The sequence below is a fragment of the Fulvia fulva genome, chromosome 6, assembly GCF_020509005.1.
Source record: "Fulvia fulva chromosome 6, complete sequence".
In the NCBI taxonomy this organism is placed as follows: Eukaryota; Fungi; Ascomycota; class Dothideomycetes; order Mycosphaerellales; family Mycosphaerellaceae; genus Fulvia; species Fulvia fulva.
This window is the reverse complement of record NC_063017.1, coordinates 1,272,507-1,292,812: the sequence shown is the minus strand read 5'-3', so window position 1 is coordinate 1,292,812 and position 20,306 is coordinate 1,272,507. Positions and strand designations below refer to the sequence as shown.

Here is a 20,306-nt window from a genome sequence, read left to right as displayed (position 1 = left end):
TATAGGGCGCGGACTTCCGGTAGTTACGACTCCTATATACGGCTATTATACGGCCAGTCCTTACCTATAGTAGCCAAGTGTAGTCCTTAGGCGAGAGGGCCTGCCTATCGAAGGGACTCGTCGCGCCGCTAGCGAAGATCTAAAACTAATACCTAAGGAAGGTCACCGGGGTATATAAGTCGATACTAATAAGGATACTTAAGTACGAGACCGCTATACCGCCGATCGACCTATATATCTAGGGACTACGGACCTCCTACTTAGGCAAGTCGGCATAGTACCTAGTATAGAAGGTCATCGCTAGTATAGTCGTAAGGGCCCGCAAATTAGTACTAGCGTATAAGGGCATTCGACCCGGAAACGAGCCGAACTACCGGGTAAGGGACGAATAGCTAGTAATACGGTAGGAAGGTAAGAAGTCGTTTATAGAGTAACTATAGAAAGAGAGGTAGAACAACTAGGGTGTAGGGCATAGTAGACGCCCTTAGCTAGCGGGATAACCTAAGGAATAGTTAGCTACGAAATCCGCGGTTAAGCACCCCCTAAAGCTTATCTACTACCGCCTTACGAGGGTATAGAGTAGTATAGCAACCTAACTACGAAGCGAACATATCGGCCTCTAGGGGTACCTATTATAGAGGAAGGTTCTAGGATACACGAATACTAGCTGCCCCTACGGCTATCGCTCCTAGAACGTACGGTACGTACTCCTTATCTGTCCGAGGTAGTCGCTAGGAAGGGGGGAGTAGATAGTAAAGGCGAGGAACCGGACGATTAGGGCACTTCTTAATAACGCTAAGGACTTACGGCGTATTACGAACTAGATACTAGAGAAGGGCTAGCTAGAATAGTACCGCCTAGTAGGAGTAGTATAGGAAGAGAGGGTACGACGTAGCGCAAGAAGACCGGCTAGGAGCGGGGGCTAACGGGGTAGTAATATAGACTACGTACGTTTAGGGGGAAAGCTAATCTAGATAAGGAGTAGTCGGGGGCGGGAAGAGTTTTCACCTATTCGGGTTTCCCTTTGTATATAACAATAGATATATACCTATATAGGCCGGATAGGGTCCTAGAACAGGGGAATAACAAATCTATCTATCTATCTATCTAGATACGGATAGTTCTACTTATAGTAATGATTAGAGCTCTAGCTCTTTCTACTAGGTCCTACGTAGGCGCGTATTCCGCGGTTACGTACTATTTAATCTTGTTGTTATTAATAACTAAGCGAAATACCTTCCTAATAGCGGGCTTATTAATACTATAGAAGTATACGAACCTACGATTTATAAAGTTAATAAAGCTTAGTAGGCTATTAAAGGAAGCTAATACCAATTGCTAATCCCTATTCTTAATAGTAAACTAGAAGTGTCGATAGGTATCTAGATCGTAGAAGTAGATAAGGTACCTATTACCGTTATAGGCGATAGTAAATTCTACTAAGTCTATAGCTATATAGCCGTAGAGGGTCATTACTCTAATAGGCAAAGACCGATTATACACCTTATAAGCTTTACTAAGCCTATATACTCTATAATATATAGTAAGGGGTACTCTTAGAATTTCGTTAATAATTACTCCCTTAACTCTAAGCGGTAACTACTTAATATATTTAGTTAACGACGAGAATCACCTATACGTAGTGTCGGCTACGAACCTCTCGTCTTACTACGAGAGAGCCAAGTATTCTTACGCTAGAGCGTCGTAGGTGCGACGGGCGCGTAACGTAGGCGAAGCCGCGGCGAATAGAGGACTACTAGTAAAACGGGTATAAAAACTATCCGACGAGCGTATACTCGTGTCGGGAGCGAGTCCCTCTTCTTTCTACGTATAAGAAGGGCGTAGAACCGTGGCCTATACGCTCGATAGGACACCTCTAGTATAAGTATAGAATTTTCACCTCCGGAGACTATAAACCGAGCGGGCCGAGCGACGAATATTAGACGAGCGGACTATAGAATAACAACTAAGCGGACTATACGACGGCGTCGAGCGGACTACGAAACAATCTAGTATTTACTAGCGGGCAATACGGTAGGTAGGTAGACACGCGACGAAGCCTATAAGGGCCTATTAAGCACCCGGTATAGGAACGAGGGTTTTACCTAAGGTACTACCTATCCCGCTATATAACGTACCTAGTCTAATATAGTAGATTACGACGAGGAAAAGACGATAGCCTAAGTAAGGAAAAGACGGCTATTAGGACGGGGAAAAGACGTACAATATAAGTAGATTAGTTCTATAATTAGGGAGGATCGAGGGTAGGGTAATAAGGAACTTTATATTAGTTAGTAGGTAGAAACGTAAGGAGTACGCTACCCGGCGTAGTGTATGCCCCTAGTAAACCTACGAGGTATAGACGGCCGCTTTCTAGAGATAGGCTACGGTAACGCGAAGGGCGTCAAAACCTAGGGCGTGGTATATACTAGTAGCGACGGCTAATACTATCTATATAGCCCGAGAGAACGGATACGTATATCGGTCAATAGAGAGTACTAAAGGGCTTAGGCCTATAGAGGTAGATATTAGCTTAAGGAGTAAATAGGGAGGTAGGGCGTAGAGGGAAGCTTTTGCTCCGGGCTAACCTCTCGAAACGAGGCTATACGGTAGTACTAGATAAGTAGGAAAGCGCGGTTAAGACTTGTTACCTTATCTCGTAGCTAGCTTACTAAATACGATTCCTTCCTTACCCTCGACATTATAGGAGCCTTTAATAACGTCTTATACTAAAGGCTAATATATATCCTATAATAGAAAGGTATCCCCTAGTAGGTAACGAAGTTCGTCTACTCCTTTCTCTAGGAACGGACGATATACCTAGTCCTAGAGAGGTATACGTCCGACCCGGTAAAGGTAGAGGCTAGAACACCTTAGGGATCTACTCTCTCCCCTATCCTGTTTCTAATATTTATGTCTAATCTGATCCCCCTAATTATCTCTCCGTAAACCTTAGTATCGGGATTCGTAGACGACATAAACATTCTAGCCTAGTTAGACTCGATAGAGGAGAACTATCGCCTCCTTAAAGATAGGCATAAGAAATACGAGGAGTAGGCAAAGAAGTATAGTGCCCGGTTCGCCCCTAAAAAGTACTAACTTAACGTGCTTTACTACCGAGCGGGCTATACTACCGAGCGGGCTACTTTTGCTAAGAACTATACCACTTCTACTTTAATTACGACGGTATCTTAATACGGCGACATCCTATAGAATCGTTACTAGGAGGACAATTCCTCTTTAGATTCTTTGCTATCTAGCGAGTCTACTTAATAGGTACGTACGTTATGCCCCGACTCGCTATATCGCTTATAGCGTCGTAGCCTTAGTACTAGCCGAATACTATCTAGCGACTCTCTACTCACTTCCTGCCTCCTAGTATCCTCTAGAGGTATTAATTACGACGCCTTATCGAAGGTTAGAGACCCTCTAGACTGAATGTACTTGCGCTTTCGTGCTTTCCGCTATATAAGGGCCTCGTAAGACTTACGTAGCTTACTAATCTTACTTCGTATAAGAGCTATCTAATACGCTATCTCTCTACTCCCTCTCTATTACCCTATTAAAAGACCTTCCTCTTTCTACTACGCCTTTCTGAACCCGTAACGACGCTCTAACACGTAATGACACCTATTATAAACCCTGTCTCGTCGAAGTTGTAGGTGTCCTAGTTAAGGATACTATACTTCTCCTTTATATTACGTATAAGTAAAAACTACCTCTCGATAACGTCTAGATCTTCTATTAGGGCTCGCTAACGATCGTATCTACGTATTATACGAACCTTTAGCTTACGATGCCGCCTAATAAACCTATCTGTCTAATTGAGACTAGCGGGCTTAAGACTCTTCTCTTATAGTAATAAATCGGCTATTGCTCGTATACTAGCCTTTAATAGCGGGAAACCTCTAAGATCTAGCTCGTATATATACTTAAGTATCACCCTCTCTTCTAGCTCTATAAGCTTCTTCGAATTAGGCTCGTAGTCACCCGAGGAGGTCGTCTATTCAATCGATACCCTAGTATAGTTCGAGACACGTCGTATACCTTTATAGCAAGTCGATTTATGATTATCGCGTCGCGTTTCGTAGCCTAGATAGCTAAGGTCAATTTGGCCTCGTTTAAAGACAATATACGCTATAATAGTGGTTATATAGCTATATCTATAGAAGTAGTACAGTTCTTCGTAAAGGTGGCCCGCTCGGTAGTATAGCCCGCTCGGTAGTAAAGTACGTCATATACTTTAGTAAAGCGAGAACATACTATAATATAAAGGCGGCGGTAAGAATCTAAGGCTACGAGACTAAGCTATTAGCGGAGCTACGAGTACTAGGGATCTAGCTCGACCCGAAGCTAAGCTAGAACGTATAGATTAAGAAAGCCTAGACTCGAGCGTAAGTTAACGAAGCCTTAATAAAGAGGCTTACGGCGTCTATATAGGGAGTAATATTCGATAAGGCAAGAGTAATATATAAGGCGATCGTTAGACTAGCTATGTTATACGGGGCATAGATTTAGGGAATAGGAGGCGTAGGTAAACCGATCCCGAAACGGATAGAGTAACCTCTAAATAGGATATAGATAGGTAACCTACGTAGAATACTAGGCGTATATAAGATAACGTTAATAAGCACGGTATAAATAGAGACGGGAACACTACTAATTGGCTAATACATCCGGGGAATAAGAGTTTAATACGCGGTAAAGACGATAGATTACCTAGTATAAACTACGATCTAGGAGGCAAAGAATAAGATAGAAAGCCGCTACCGGATAGGGGCCGGACATAGGATAAGCTAAAAAGAGGATGACCTTACTACCTTTACGGCCGTATAGACAAGCACCGAATAGCTAGTACGAAAAGAGGAGGAGCGTAGGAATCGCTAGGCCGGCGGGAGTAAGGCTAAGACCTAAAGTCTAGCGGAATAGATAGCGAGCTACCTATAGGAGTAGATTAGAAAAGGAAGCCCCCTAAGACAATAGGCCCGATAGTACTCCGAGTATTCTAGAGACACAATTACTAGCTATATAGGGACCTAATAAGGGCCGAAGCAAGTATAGCGATCCGAATCAGGTCCGAATATATTAGATTAAGGGCCTACCTATTTAGGAGACGCGTACTAGACATCTAAAGCCTAGCCTACTAGTGTAGCTACCTATCGTAAAAGCTAGAACATATACTACTACGGTGCCCGTAGCAGGCGAGAGGTAGGGGAAATTAGAGGCACTAAGCGGGAAGGAGAGACTATAAGTTAATTATTAGGGACAAGGGTAACATTTGCCGAATCTCTCGGTAGATACTATAGTAGGGGTACCTCGAGTAGTTTAGCCTCGCTAGCGAGACGGAGGAGTAGATAGATAAGAGGCGGAAGCTAGGGGGGTTATAGATAGGGTAGTTATTAGGGCAGGCCTATAATACTAGCGTACCCCTAATAAGGGAAATCTAAGACGACAACTAGGGGGAAAAGACAGGCGGGAAGGAGGAGGGGGAAAAGACAGGCGGGAAGGAGGAGGGGTTTTTACTAATACGGTTTTCCCTCTATATATACAAAAACAAGATAGTATAGCTATATAGGCCGAAGGGCACTACAATAGCTTAATAAAATATCTATCTATCTATCTATATATTATAGTAGGTTCTTGCCTTACTAAAGTAGATGAGCTAGTACTTTTCCGGGGCGAAACGGGCGCCGTGTTGACGTACCTATTCCTCGTTTACCTCGTGTCTTTCTATAAGTAGCCGGTAGTCTTCTTCGGTCGTCGTTAACTAGGCTAGGATGTTCGTATCGTCGACGAACCCCGAGGCCGACGTTCATATTAAGGTAAGTAGTAGGATTAGGTCCGCTATAAAGATTAAGAAGAGGATCGGGAATAGTATTAAGCCCTAGGGGATCCCGTATTCTATATATATAAGGTTGCTCTCCTTACGCTTCCTAAGGACAATCTACGTTATTCTCTCCTTAGGGAAGGAGTTTACGAAACTTATTACCTACCGCGGGACTCCTTTTTACCGTAGGATATAGAGGAGTCGCTCGTAGGAGACGTTATCGAATGCCCCTAAGATATCGAGAGATAATAGTAATATAACCCTATTCTATCTATAGTACTAGAGAGTATAGATCTATTCGGTAATAAGCTCTATAGTCGTTAGGGGAGATTGTTCACTCCTACTACCTATCTTTATCTCTAGGAGTAGGTTGTTATCCTCGACGAGCTATATAATTCTTCTTGCTACGACCTTCTCTAGTATCTTTCTAATTATATTTAGGAGTACGATCGGCCTATAGGACTTTGGCGTTATATAGTCTTCCTTCTATAGCTTCTTTAGGACGACTATAAGGGACCGCCAAAAGGGCCGTAGGTAGTACCCCTTACGTAGGTAAGCCGTAAATAGTTTAGCGAGGTATAGGGCGACTTTTTCTTTATATTCTTTAAGGAGGAGGTTTAGGATACCGTCGGGTCCCGGGGCCTTACGGCCCTTTAGCTTTCCTATAATCTCCTTTATCTCCTCCTCGCCTACTATCTAGTATATATCGAGTGGCTCCGGGTAGATCGTTCCCTCTATATCCGTTAGGTCGGCCGTTAACTATATCGTAAAGAAGTAGTCGGCGAACGCCTTCGCCTTCCCTTCCGGCGTTATCTATATTATGCCTATCGTATCCTAGATTAGGGGGAAGTATAGTGTCCTATCCCCGTCTCCGGCCCTTACCTACTTTATAAGCCGCTATATCTACTCCGGGTTCTCTATTACGAGACCTATAGTTACCCTCTAGTCTTATCGCTTGTCTCGTCGTATTTAGGCCTTCTTTACCTAACTTGCTTCCTAGTACTCGTCCTACGCTTCTTAGCTTTACTCCTTCGTCTATTACCGCCTTACCCTCCTTACGTCCTTAACTTTAGCTAAGTACTCTAGGGTCTAGAAGGGCTTCTAGTGCTTCGAGGGCCTTAGTTCTAGTATATATTCCTCGGCCGCCTACTATATCGTCGTTATTATCTATTCTACCGTACTTTTAAGCTCGGCTTCCGTCTCCCCGATACTAGTATTATTAAGGTACTATTTAAGTAGATTCCGGATCTCCTCCTAGAGAGCTTTTTTCTAGTTAAGGCGCTTTTCACCCCGAAGCTCCTCTTCTATCCCCGTCGCTATCGTTATCTAGATATAGATATAGTCTAACCCTACCTCTAGGGTAAGGTTAGGTCTATACTCTACTAGCCTTATTACTACGTCCCTCGATAGGAAGTATAGGTCGATAGTACTCGCGCTTATTCTTGCCTTCTACGTCTCTATACCCTTTAGGGTTACGAGCTCTATATTCCTACTTTCCGTAATCTCTAGGAGCTCACTACCTAGATATATATAAGGGGGGTTGAATTCTAGACCCTACGTTAGGTAGTAGAGGTTAAAGTTGCCTAGGAGGATATAGTTTATATCCCCTTAGTCGAGTACCTAGTTAAGTCGTACTAGCGTACCGAGGTCTCTACTCGTTTTTCCCTAAGGAGGAGGGTTATAGACGTTATATATCTAGATAGGTCCTTGACTCGTAGTGATTTAGATAGTCGTAATGTCTCCTTAACTCCCTTCCGGGTACGAGATTACCTTCTAGGCGTCCGTACGTAATACTTTACTAACGTATATATATATCCTTAGATTATAGCCTATGCCTCCCTCGATAGCTATATAGTACCGTAGGTCGGTATAGGTAGCAGGTCTTCGAGTATATAGGTTTATCTATAGCTCTTATATTGCTTCGATATAATACCTTTAGTCGTCGAGTTCCTATAGGAAGTAGAGCTAAACCTTATCCTTACTTTTATTAACGTTATACTATATAATAGTGAGGTTGACTTGTATTAGTATTACGGACTAGCTAGGGTAAGGTCTATTAGGGTGCTCGTTAGCTATATAGCTCTTTTGTTTATCGCGCTATCCTATTAGGTTAGTTAGCGTTCGGTTGTTAGGGGGTACCTAAAGACTCGTATCTATCTAGCTTTATTTCCCGCCCTCTATAGCCCCCTCGGGCGTCCCGGCGGCGGGTAAGTACTCTACTATATATTTTATGTCGCTTCGTCTATCCTTTTCCTCTTTACGGCCTCGAATCCTCTATACTAGAAATTACCGAGCGTTAGTATAGAGTACCTCGCCGGGGTTATTACCCTAGCCTAGCGGGCCTTTTCTTACGCTACTATCCTTATAGGGCATTAGTTTGAGTATACCGGGTGTTTACGGCCGTAGTATATATACCTCGATTCCTTCCGTAGGTATTATTTCCCCTAATACGGTCCTATATAGTATAGGTACTTAGGGGTCTTCTCGGTATATTTTAGCGCGATATAGCCGTATTGTTAGTAGTTAAAGCATTAGAGTACTCTATAGCTACTCTTATATATCTCCGTGTCGAGGCGTTTATATTACTAGAATAGTCCTTCTTCTAGGACCTAGTTCGCTTGTTCCGCGGTAGCTATCTAGACGATTAGAGAGGAGTACGTCTTAGTAGCTTCGACGTTCTTATTTAGCTACGCTACTTTAGTAAAGCGTACTCCCGGTAAGGTGTTCTAGTTCTATATCTAGAGTAGGGCGAGGTCGTTCTCTACCCTAAAGGTCCTTAGTACCCTATAGGCTATTACCGTGAACTACTAGTAAGAGACCTTTACCGACCTCGCTACCTTAACTATCTAGTCCTTACGGGTCTCGAGCTTTTGTCGGTCTGTCTCCTATACTATAAAGAGGCGTATTACTCCTCTAGGCTCGATTTTAGCTCCTACTATCTCCTTCTAGCCAATCCTATTAACTAGCTCCTTACTTATTAGGCCCTCTAGCTCTCGCTTCTCCTCCGGGTCCGTAACGTACACCCTAATAGCGTTGTTTGTCCTTTAGGTCCGTAGGTTAGGGGAGCTGGCTACTACGTTTGCCTATATAGGAGTATACTAGGTAGTAGCTTTCTATTTTATCTACTAGATTGCTCTCGGGATCTAATGTTCGAGTACCTTTAGGGCTCCGAGGAGTTAGGCGATCGTGTTCTTATACGTCCTAGCTAGGCGCTTATCTACTTCGAGTATCTCTTAAGCCTCTTTATAGAGGTCCTTCTATATAGAGGTTTAGTTAACCCGGAGGGGTGGCTTACCCTATACTTATAGTCGCGGTTACTATAGCTATTACTAGTTTAGCTATTGTTACTAGCTATATTGTTGCTAGTTTAGTAGTAGTATACTTTATGTCTGTTTTTAGTAGGCGTAGGTTTCCCTTATAAGTTACTTAATACTCGCTAGCTAGGCTTCTAGTCTAGAGTCTATGTCTCTAGTTCGGCTTCTCCTTTTCGAGAGGACTAGCGGGCGGCCGTTTAGGTTATAGCGTAAGGTCTTATAAGTGTTCTATATATTACGCAAGCTATATACGTTAAGGGTATATAGTAGGTTTGTAGTGAATTACTAGTATAGCGTATAATCTAAGTCAGGTAATGTTCTAGCTAAGTTTCGGCTAGTCTAGAAGGGGGCTTAGGGCCGTAGCTAAGCTATAGAAACAGGGTGACTAGAACCTCGAAATAGGCTAGCTTTAGAGCTATATATCTCGATAGGTATCCGGTACGGACAGTTGCTTTATATGTTCCTAAGTTGCTCTTAATACGCGCTATCGAATACGCCGTATTTCGAGGAGAGATATAGATAACACGAAAAGTAGGTAAGAGAGTATAGGGCAAAGTTTGTATAGGATAAGTACTAACTTATCTATTTTAGTAAGGTAAAGACAAAATACAACTTAGTAGTACTAGTAAATATCTAGGGATTCGAGACCTATCCTATAAGGGGACTTAGAGTCCTTAGGATATAGATAGATAGATAGATTTGTTTTTCCCCTATTCTAGGACCCTATTCGGCCTATATAAGTACATATCTATTGTTATATATAAAGGGAAACCCGAATAGGTAAAAACCCTTCCCGCCCCCGACTTCTCCTTATCTAGATTAGCTTTCCCTCTAAACGTACGTAGTCTATATCACTATCCCGTTAGCCCCCGCTCCTAGCCGGTCTCGTTACGCTACGCCGTGTCCTCTCTTCCTAGACTACTCCTACTAGGCGATACTATTCTAGCTAGCCCTTCTCTAGTATCTAGTTCGTAATACGCCGTAAGTCCTTAATATTATTAAGAAGTGCCCTATTCGTCCGGTTCCTCGCCTTTACTATCTACTCCCCCCTTCCTAGCGACTACCTCGGATAGACGAGGAGTACGTACCGTATATTCTAGGAGTAATAGCCATAGAGATAGCTAGTATTCGTATATTCTAGAACCTTCCTCTATAATAGGTACCCCTAGAGGCCGATATATTCGCTTTGTAGTAGGTTGCTATCCTACTCTATACCCTCGTAAGGCGGTAGTAGATTAGCTTTAGGGGGTACTTAACCGCGGATTTTATAGCTAACTATTCCTTAGGTTGTCCCGCTAGCTAAGGGCGTCTACTATACCCTATAACCTAGTTGTTCTACCTCTCTTTCTATAGTTACTCTATAAACGATTTCTTACCCTCCTATTATATTACTAGCTATTCGTCCCTTACCCGGTAGTTCGGCTCGTTTCCGGGTCGAATACCCTTATACGCTAGTACTAATTCGCGGGCCCTTACGACTATACTAGCGATGACCTTCTCTACTAGGTACTATACCGACTTGCCTAAGTAGGAGGTCCGTAGTCCCTAGATGTATAGGTCGATCGGCGGTATAGCGGTCTCGTACTTAAGTATCCTTATTAGTATCTACTTATATACCCCGGTGACCTTACTTAGGCATTAGTTTTAGATCTTCGCTAACGGCGCGACGAGTCCCTTTAATAGGTAGGCCCTCTTACCTAAGGACTATACTTAGCTACTATAGGTAAGGACTAGCCGTATAATAGCTATATATAGAAGTCGTAACTACGGAAAGTCCGCCCCTTATATAGATGTAGTAAGCCTCTAGTATAATGCTATATTCTGTTTAGCTTTCCGTAATACTACCTATACGTACTTCCTCTACCGTAGCGCCGGGTCTACCTATAGTCCGAGGATCCTAAGCTAATTTACCGGGTTAGTCGTATACCCCTATATCTAGATAGAAGCTTATATATTATAGAACCGTAGCCGGCGCGTAAAGTGTATTAGATTGTACTTTTCTAGGGCAAGCCGAGCCCTATACCTCCTAGCCTAGTCCTCGTAGATCTTATACTTCTCTTCTAGTAGCCTATAGTTCCCCTTAGTCGAGGAAGACTACGCTAGGATGTTCGTATCGTCTACGAAGCCGCTCGTAGCGGTGTTCTAGGATTCTAGGGCTAGGAGTAGCGTCGCTATAAAGAAGAGGAATAGAATAGGTACTAGCGTTAAGCCTTACGGGATTCTAGTATAGACTACTTAAAATAGGCTTCTATACTAGCCGACTAGGATCGACGTGCTACGGTTTTAGAGGTAGGACCGTACGAAATTAATAAGCTACTTAGGGAGTCCTTTCGACCTTAGGATATAGAGTAGCCGCGGGTATAACACGTAGTCGAAGGCTCCCGTATTGAGGTTCACCTCGTAAGGCTAGTCTTAGTGTCACGTGACCTCGTGCGCTAGCGCGCCCGGACCCTAGACCTTGACCTCGACGTTTGCTTTATCGCGGCTTCGCGACTTTATTATCTTCTCTTCTTCGTAGAACTTATTCGATTCTAAGGTATTAATACGTTTACGCCCTATCTTACGCCTTATCCGTGTTATCCCGATATATCTAGACTAAGTAAGGATACTACCTTGTCTATATTCCTATGCTAGATAGCCTTTACCTAAGAGGTAATAAGTTCTATCGCGGATAGCGTCGATCGCTATAGGCGCGTACCTATCTAGGTATCCGGGAGTAGGGAGTACTCCTCTACCGCCTCGGAGAGTCTCGTTATAACTAGCTTCTTAAGCGCCTTCCTAAGAGTATTAAGGAGCGTAATTAGGCGGTACGACTTTACCTACGTATAGTCTTCCTTTTGCGGCTTACGTAGGACTACTATCGTCGATTATTAAAATACTATCGGGTAGTATCCGGTCTATAGGTAGGCGTTAAAGATCGCTATAACTACTAGGGCTAGTTGATCTCTATACTTCTTTAGTAGCTTGTTTAGAATCCTATCCGGCCCCGGGGCTTTCTTCGCCGGTAACTTCCTAAGTATAGCGGCAACTTCTCTCTCGGATATATTCTATTAGACCGCGATACTAGGGGCTAGGGGAGTAGAGCTGTTTATCTCGCTTAGATTAGCCTCGACTAGGGGCGGGAAGAACTTACTAGCTAGTAGACGCGCCTTAGCCTCGGAGTCGCTAACCGGGCTACTAGGCAATTATAGCGCTAGGATAGAGAAGGAGGGGCCCTATATAGGGTCCTGTCGGGCCTATTTCGCTAGCTTCTACATCCTCGCTAGCTTGCCGGCGATTTCTTCTACTATAGCTCTCTAGCCGACTACTTTCTCCCTCCGTAACGTAGCTTTCTTCTATTAGTATACCTCTCTATATACATTCTAGGCCTCCTCGTTATAGCTACTCGTCTATACCCGGCGGGCTCTCCTTACTTCTCTTACTACCGTAGTATACTTTAGCGTCTAGTATAGTTTAGACTATGTCGTTAGTTAGGTAAGCGGAACGTAAAGTAAGGTCGCTTTTCTTATTACGTCTATAAATCCTTAGACTACCTCGTCTATCTCGTCTTTACTATTGTATTACTACTACGCGATCTAGACTAGCCTCTCGGAGTCGTTAAGGTATACCTAGATATTAGCCTAGTAGGCCTTTCCCTAGTTTAGCTTAGGGGTTCTCGCTAGTATATATTATATCTATATCGTAATAGAGGTCCTGACTAGTATATAGTCTAACGACGCCTTGAGTTTATATTCGATCCTATAGTAGGTTACTATATAGTAGTAGCTATCTAAGATCTAGGAGAGGTCGATCGTGCCTTAGAGTCCCCCTCTCTTCTAGGTACCTAGGTTCTTCGGGGTATTAAGGACAATTACATTACTCGCTATTAAGTCGATTACTTTGTCGGCTATAGGGTACGGCTATATAAGGCTTTCCTAGGAAGGGTAGTATATATTAAAGTCTCCTACTACAATATAGTACCCTTGTCTCTTAAGCGTACTATCTAGGTATCTATAGACCCTAAGGTCGCGAGTAGACCTCGAGGCTAGCGGTTATATATATATGTTATATATCTAGGTACTACCTACGTAGAGGGAGGTAATATCTCCCCCGCCTTCTTTATCTATATAGTATACTACCTCCTAGTTAGACATTAGTATGTCCTTACTAATATAGAAGTAGGTACGGGGTCTACCGTCGCTTCGTAGGCATATCGTATAGCCTAGTAACTTATAGGTCGTTAGTCTCTTATAGTACGGGTTAATCTATAGCTCCTTAATTACTAGGACGTAGTAGACGTACGGGTCCGCCTCGTATAGAAAATAGTTTTGTACTATATCCTTACTATAGTTAACGTTATACTAGATAATACTAAGCGTATCGAGGCTAGTTATTATTATCGACAATCATTTCCTCTATAATATCCTATGTCCTACTACCTAGCGCGTCCTAGTCTACGCCTATCGGTTATATACTAAAGGGGAGCCGGGCCTTATTAGATTTCCTCGCCGTAACTAGTAGAGCACGTAGCCTCCCGTACGCCCTAGGTTACGTATCCTTTATATCGTTCTCGGCCCTAGGGCGCTTATACCCGACCGCCGCTAGTTAGTTCTAGTATAGGCCAGCCTTATAGTCGCCGTAGAATCTTAGGGCGACGGTTCTGTTTGTGATTGCCTTGTTTTTTACTAGTTTCCGCTATAGGCATTCCGCGCTATACGATAGGTAGTACCCCGGACAGTTTACGTACCGCCTCGTAGCCAATATATAGTCCCTAGATATATAGTCTCCTATATAGTTCGAGTAGGTCTACTTGTTTATATACGTATAGGTTTGGTGTCTATACTATTAGTATTTGAAGTATTAGAGAACACAAAAGGATAATGAGTACTTTTCGACTATCTTAAGGCTATATTACTAGATTAGGCCTTGTTCTATTACTAGATCCGCCGCTTTTACGTCTTATAGCTATACGATTAGCACCGAGGCCTTCTTACCTTCTAGCTAGTTCCTATAGAGCTAAGTCGCCTTCTAGATTAGAGAGTTAAGAGTGACCGGATTGTCTTCTTAGAGAGTACGTAGGTGACCTTAGTTAGTTAGGTCGAACTCTTTAGGTATATCGTAGATTAGGATCGTATATTACTTCGTTAAGACCTTTGCTAATACCGTAACCTTAGATACCTACTATAGCTATACCTCTAGGTACCTCCTAGTAGTAGTAGAGCTAGTATAGATCTATAGAGTACCGTTAGACTATTAGTTCACTACGACTACCCCTAGTTAGTTGAATCGCTAGACGAGCTCCTTATTTTATAGCTTTGTAACTTCGGCCTAGTCTTTCTTTACTATAATACGGATCGTAACTATATTATATATTAGGCGGGGGCCTAGTATCAATACTACGACCGATGCCTAGCTATAGGGGTGTTAATTCTAGGTGGCCTTATTAATTACCTAAGACGTCGTTCTTATTTCTTATTACCCTCGGTAATATAATAGTACTAGCGCCGTACGTAGCTAAGTAATTATTATCTAGAGAGACCGGTATAGGAGCTAATCGTTAGTTTCTATACTTTTTGCGTCCTCTATAAGTTGCTACTAGTTGTCTTAGGGGGGCTTTGCCTATAGAGCCGTAGGCGTCGGTAGTACCGTAGCCTACGTATCTTCTATTATATTTTATAGTATAGTAGAGCCTAGCGTAGCTAGGTACGTATTCCTTACGAGTAATTTAATACTTACGAGGCTACGTTTAGCCTAGGCGACTATTGCCTAGGAGTTACCTAATATAGCTAGGTACTTCCGCGGCGTTTAGAGCTAAAGAAATAGGGTAAAGAGAAATTTAAGCTATCTAAATTGAATAAGGTAGAACTCCCTTAATTCTAGGGGTAGTAGCCTGCTTTATAGATCGTTAGAATGGCCTTAATAAGGGCTTTCGATTATGTCGTATTTAGCGATAGCGCGGTTTATATAAGTATCTACTTTGCTTCTATCCCTTAAGTAGATTAATATCTTATACGCGTTATTAGTTATAGTAGTAGATTAGCTTTAGAGCCCGGCCTATTCTTAGACCCTTAGGGATTAAAAGTGGTAGGTGTGTGTTTAATTGGCTCGCTTAAAAAGAACGCTAAAATAAGAGAGCCTAAGGTCATCAAAACGCACCCACCACCTTGTTTACCAAGTGAACCATTTCCTGAAGCTACGTTCGAACGTTAGTCGTACCGTAGGGAGCTTTCGACCGGAGGCCACGACGTAGTGAGAATAGTAGTGCTGAAGGCAGTGGTGAGCGGGCTATATTCAGCTGAGGGAAGGGCCAAGCCGCTCTCTTATTGGTTGATTTCAAAACCGCTATCACGTGACTCGAGCTGAACTTGTCTCTCTTCGCACCTCGTTAACAATAGGACAAGCAATCGAGGTTGACTATTGCCTGCTCAGCTCGTCACTTGGCGACACCATTGCATGGACACCGCGCAACATCACATTTTTTTCAATCCACGCGGTCTGATTTAGGAGATAGTACATTTGTCGAGTGACGGACTGGTGCCAAGCAAGCAATGTTGATATCGAAGACGTAGAGAACGAGCTCCAGCAGCGTCTTCCAGAGCTGTCAATATCGTTCCTGCATGTGCAAATGGCCAAGCGGTGTTGTGCAAGTTTGCTGTCCACTCGCAACGTCCGCTTGCTTGGAAATGCTTGATAAGCGCCGTAGCTTCACAAGTTTCGCAGACGTGGCTTAGCTTCTCAAGCCGCGATGGCGGTAAAGCCTGGCATTCTCTTCACGACCAGGCCGCACAGGCTGATATCGTATGCGTTCGTGGCATCTGATCGGGATTCTCCAGCTTTGGACTATGCACTCTTGGCGTAAACATCAACACACCAAGGCTTTTTGGCTGCTAAGGACGTCAGAGCCGAGTCCCAAGCAGATCCCGAGCATCGGAGACGATACGCTTTTGGCTTGATTCGAAGTACCGGCGGCCCCCCGGACTCAGATGGAGGCCACAGGATAGACCGTGTCGTGCTTTGGTTGTCGCAAGGTTGCCACCTTCTCGGCAGCGTGTCCGCTCGTCCGATGGCGAACGCGGCGGAGCGCTTGGTGGATGAGCAATCACTTAAGCGCCCTGCTGATCATGTATTGTGCTCAGTTGACACCGAGCTCGTCCGCAGCTTGTATGCGGATCCGAAGCTCATGACAGCGACCTGGAGGCATGGGCAGTCTCATGAAAGATTCTCTCTTCCACGAGCATGGCAGATTCTGTTGAGCTCGTCGAAAGTCTTTGGACCTTGCCGATATTGAACCAGAGAACCGTCTTCAGAGAGACAATAGGTGCTGCTGTCCCTCCACTGATCTTGTCGATAGAGGCGACTCAGCTTGTGTATCGCCGGCTTCACAAAGAGAACTTGGTACCAGGCCGTTATCCACCGATAGAAGCGGTCTTCGACTCTTCTCGACAGTGTTGCCCGACATCATGGTGACTCACTGACTCATATCGCAGGACGATGCTCTTCGCAGCCTGGAGTGAAGTCTCGACTGATCACGGGCAAGCTTCAAACCTCCAACAAAGAGCAGCATCGCCCGATAAGGCATCAACATCATAAGGCAGAACTGCAACAAGCAGCATCGGGGTACCTCGCCAGAATGCCACAGCTCGAGCAACTCCTGCCGTGTGAGATGTCCCTCCCTCAGCCCTACATCGCGATGTTCGTGCCTATCCTCAAAACCCGCTCCGCAAAAGTTGAAGTTCTCCGAGCGGATCCAGCCACAGCAGCACAGCCGTCAATCGCCAAATCAAGCTCTGATCAAGAACAGAAAAGTAGTCCGAAAGCTTCCTCCTCTGCTCGTTCGCAGGTCGATTCCCCAGCAGATCAACGCCATGTACGGCTTGCGCAAGACCTCCTCCACGCCGTCCTCGTGCATCTCCACCTAATGCACGCAATGAGCCGCCTTTGTGACTGCAAGCGCTGCAGTCGCTGCTAATTTCTGTGGAGAGTCCGAGACCCCATCCGTGCTCTGTGTGCGGCAAGTATGGCCGCTGCTGCTGGTAACAGCATGTGAAAACGTAGTAAGTCGAGGTAAATATATCTTTAAGATGAAGACTGTAGCTTTGAGGTCGCTCAGACGTCCTCACGCCATCTCACGATCCATCACACACCTCCTCTTGCCACACAGCCTGCAAGTCTCGTCAACACGTCTTGGCTTTCACAATGGACGGCTACCTCCTCGGCCTCGTGGCCCTCACCTTCAGCCCCCTCCTAACCCTCGGAAAATGGACCATCGAATACTACCGCGACCCCAAAGATCTCCGCCGCTACCCCAACATGACCTGGTTCGCCGGCATGACCAACATCCGCTACATGTTCATCTCCTACTGCGGGTTCCGGTCCAAGTACATGCTCGCAAAACACCACTCCGGCCAACCCATCATCCGAACCGGCCCCAACACGCTCTCTTTCAGCGACATGCGCGCTATCAAGGATATTTACGGCCATAGCACGAAATGTACCAAGGATGATCAGTATGTGGTGCGGTCGGGCTCGCATTTCCATCTGGCGGATGTTGTGGATAAGAAGGAACATGCTCGCAAGCGGAAGGTGTTGTCGTCGGCGTATGCGCTTAAGAATCTTGAGGAGTGGGAGTTTAAGGTCGCCGACAAGGTTGAGAGGATGATTGCTCAGTTCGACAAGCGCTGCTCCGATGATGGTCGGGATATTGTGATTGACTACCGGCCTTGGACCAACTACTTTACTCTCGACGCCATTGCTGATATTGACCTCACGCATCGCCTCAACTTCTGGGACAACGCAAGTGATCGCTGCATCGCTGCACGTCCGAATGGTACGACATACGAGGCCAACCTCCGAGAATGCCTTTACGCCAACTCTCGAGCAACGGCCATCTTCTGCTACACGTACGACTGATACAAGCAGATGACAAAGCTGACCAGGGTCGTGCCATACTTCCAACGTCTCTGGAGCCTGAACGACGACGGGGACGGCATTCCAAGGTACCTCGCTGCCGAGCGCATGAAGCGTTACCAAGCCGGCGAGAAACTTGACGACTTCTTCCAATCTCTGATAGAGGACCGCAATGGCTCACCACATACTCTTGAATGGGCGAGATCGTCGCTGAGATCACCATCATGATGAATGTCGGCAGCACAACAACTGCCATCTCCATGGCGAACGCCATGTACCAGCTCCTCAAGCACCCCGAAGTCATGAAGAAGCTCAAGCAAGAAATTGACGAGACCCTCGACGACGAGGAGGAAGTCGCACCTTATGAGGAGGTCAAGTACCTGCCATACCTCCGCGCCTGTCTCGACGAAAGGCTTCGCATGTTCCCACCAGTATCGTACGGCCTTACCCGGCAAACACCAGCAGATGGCCAGGAAGTCTGTGGTCAACACATCTCCGGTGGTAGGACAGTCAACGTCAGCTCCTTCATCGCACACGGTGACCCAGAGATTTTCCCTGAACCAGAATCGTACATCCCAGAGAGGTGGCTTGGCGAGGCTGGCAAAGATCTCGGGCCTTATTTCATCGCTTTTTCGGCTGGTGCTCGTGGCTGCATTGGGCGGAATATTGCATATCTCGAGCAGACTGTGCTACTGGCCAGTGTGATTCACAGGTACGATTTCGAGTTTGCCGATCCTAAGTTTGAGGTTGGTCGCTACGAGTGGCAGAACCTGCACTTGACGGAGCTTCCGGTCAAGATTCATCGCCGGAAGGAGGCTCTTGTGGAGGCGAATTGATGGCATGGTTGGATGATGATGATGTTTACGTTTGGGAGCGTTCTGGCGTGATGCTTTTCTCGGCGTATGAGGCTGGGTATAGACCTAGAGGTCCTGCTCTCGGACAAATCGATTGAGCTTCGACATTGTAGTTGATAGTTGACCATGAAAATCAATCATTGGGCCAATCGAGATCGTTCCACTGCTCTTCAAGCATGTCCTTCGTCGGCACTGTGCTCCATCCCATAGTCTTCTGGACTCGCTTCAGGTAGCTGAGCACGTGTTGCCGCTGCACGCTGTTAGTAATACAGTAGCCTGCAACTCGGAGCAAATGCATGGCTGTGAAATTTGCATCTTCCACAAAAGGATTTGACTCAGCCAGGCCGATGATTTCGACCAAGTGGACTGTGATGTCGCGCTAGTGGTACAAGTCAACATCTAGGGATTTGTTCTAGCAACAATTATTGGAGAGAGCTTACCTCGAGAGTACGTCGCTGCTTCGCTGCTGAGAAACCGGTAAGTGATTCCGCCTCTGGTGCGTACATAAGCAGGAAGATTTTGCACGCGTGGTAGTACTGCATCGCTGCGACTTGATGTGGGTCAGTGCTCTGCTATACGAGTGCGAATAAGTGCTCGGATCACATACCTTGCGGTGGGCTGATCATGTGGACGACCGGGATTGGTCGGTTCGCGGCGACGTCAAAGTCCTCGTAGTAGATGGGTTGGATTAGTCGGCGTCTCCTGTCATTGCAAGCTTCCACGTCTGCCCTGAAACGTGCCCATCCTCCACTGTTGTCATGGTCGCCAGTGCTGTAGGTAAGTCTCAAGATTTGAGCGAAGAGAAGCACCACCACGTTGGCGCAGGCTCCATCGTCACGGAACGTGAACGCTGACGACTGGTCAAACAGCTCAAGCCAGAAGCTCGGTGCCACACTTCTGGTCAACGATATGTAGATGTCTTGGCGCAAGGCCTGCCAACACGCTCCTTCACCCAGCCCTCCCGAATGTGCAAACCTAGGTATGGCGCGTAGTAGCCGGCCAGTGCCATCCGGATGCAAGTGGTTATCACGTGTGTACGAGGAGGTTGAGTACACACGCAGACATACCACTGTGACAACAAATTGTCGTCGTACAGTGACTCGGGCCCTGATAGTTGATCTATGACCAAACGCAGGCATTGCCCATGGTAGAATGAAGCTTCAGCTGGCTCAGGCTTGCTTGTTAGGACAGCCAAATGGCGGGATGTCAGAGCCAGTATGGCATAAAGAACCATTGGCTTGTGCATGGCACGTCTGGGCAACTCATGGGTGAACGGTATCGAGAGATCGCAAACATCCAGCCAAGGTCCCATTTGGTTGATGAAGTGCTGAATTAGGTAGCCTTCCCTCCGAGACAAGTTCAGTCTGGAGATCGCTCTCGGAGTGGGAAGACTGCCTGGTGAAGTCCCATATGTGCTACCAACTG

At 45.4% G+C, this 20,306-nt stretch overlaps 2 protein-coding genes across 2 annotated transcripts; one reads left to right on the top strand and one right to left on the bottom strand.

Moving 5' to 3' along the window:
* Nucleotides 1-17,316: 17,316 nt before the first annotated feature.
* CLAFUR5_06840 (Cytochrome P450 monooxygenase 41) lies at nt 17,317-18,863 on the top strand (the record flags this gene model as incomplete). The annotated part of the gene is made up of 3 exons (XM_047905988.1): nt 17,317-18,020; nt 18,057-18,233; nt 18,269-18,863. The coding sequence occupies 3 exons, from the start codon at nt 17,317-17,319 to the stop codon at nt 18,861-18,863; spliced, it is 1,476 nt and encodes a 491-aa protein (XP_047763377.1).
* A 151-nt stretch (nt 18,864-19,014) lies between these two features.
* CLAFUR5_06839 (uncharacterized protein) lies at nt 19,015-20,020 on the bottom strand (the record flags this gene model as incomplete). The annotated part of the gene is made up of 3 exons (XM_047905987.1): nt 19,015-19,260; nt 19,322-19,431; nt 19,489-20,020. 3 exons carry the CDS (start codon nt 20,018-20,020, stop codon nt 19,015-19,017), a joined length of 888 nt encoding a protein of 295 aa, XP_047763809.1.
* Nucleotides 20,021-20,306: the final 286 nt, after the last annotated feature.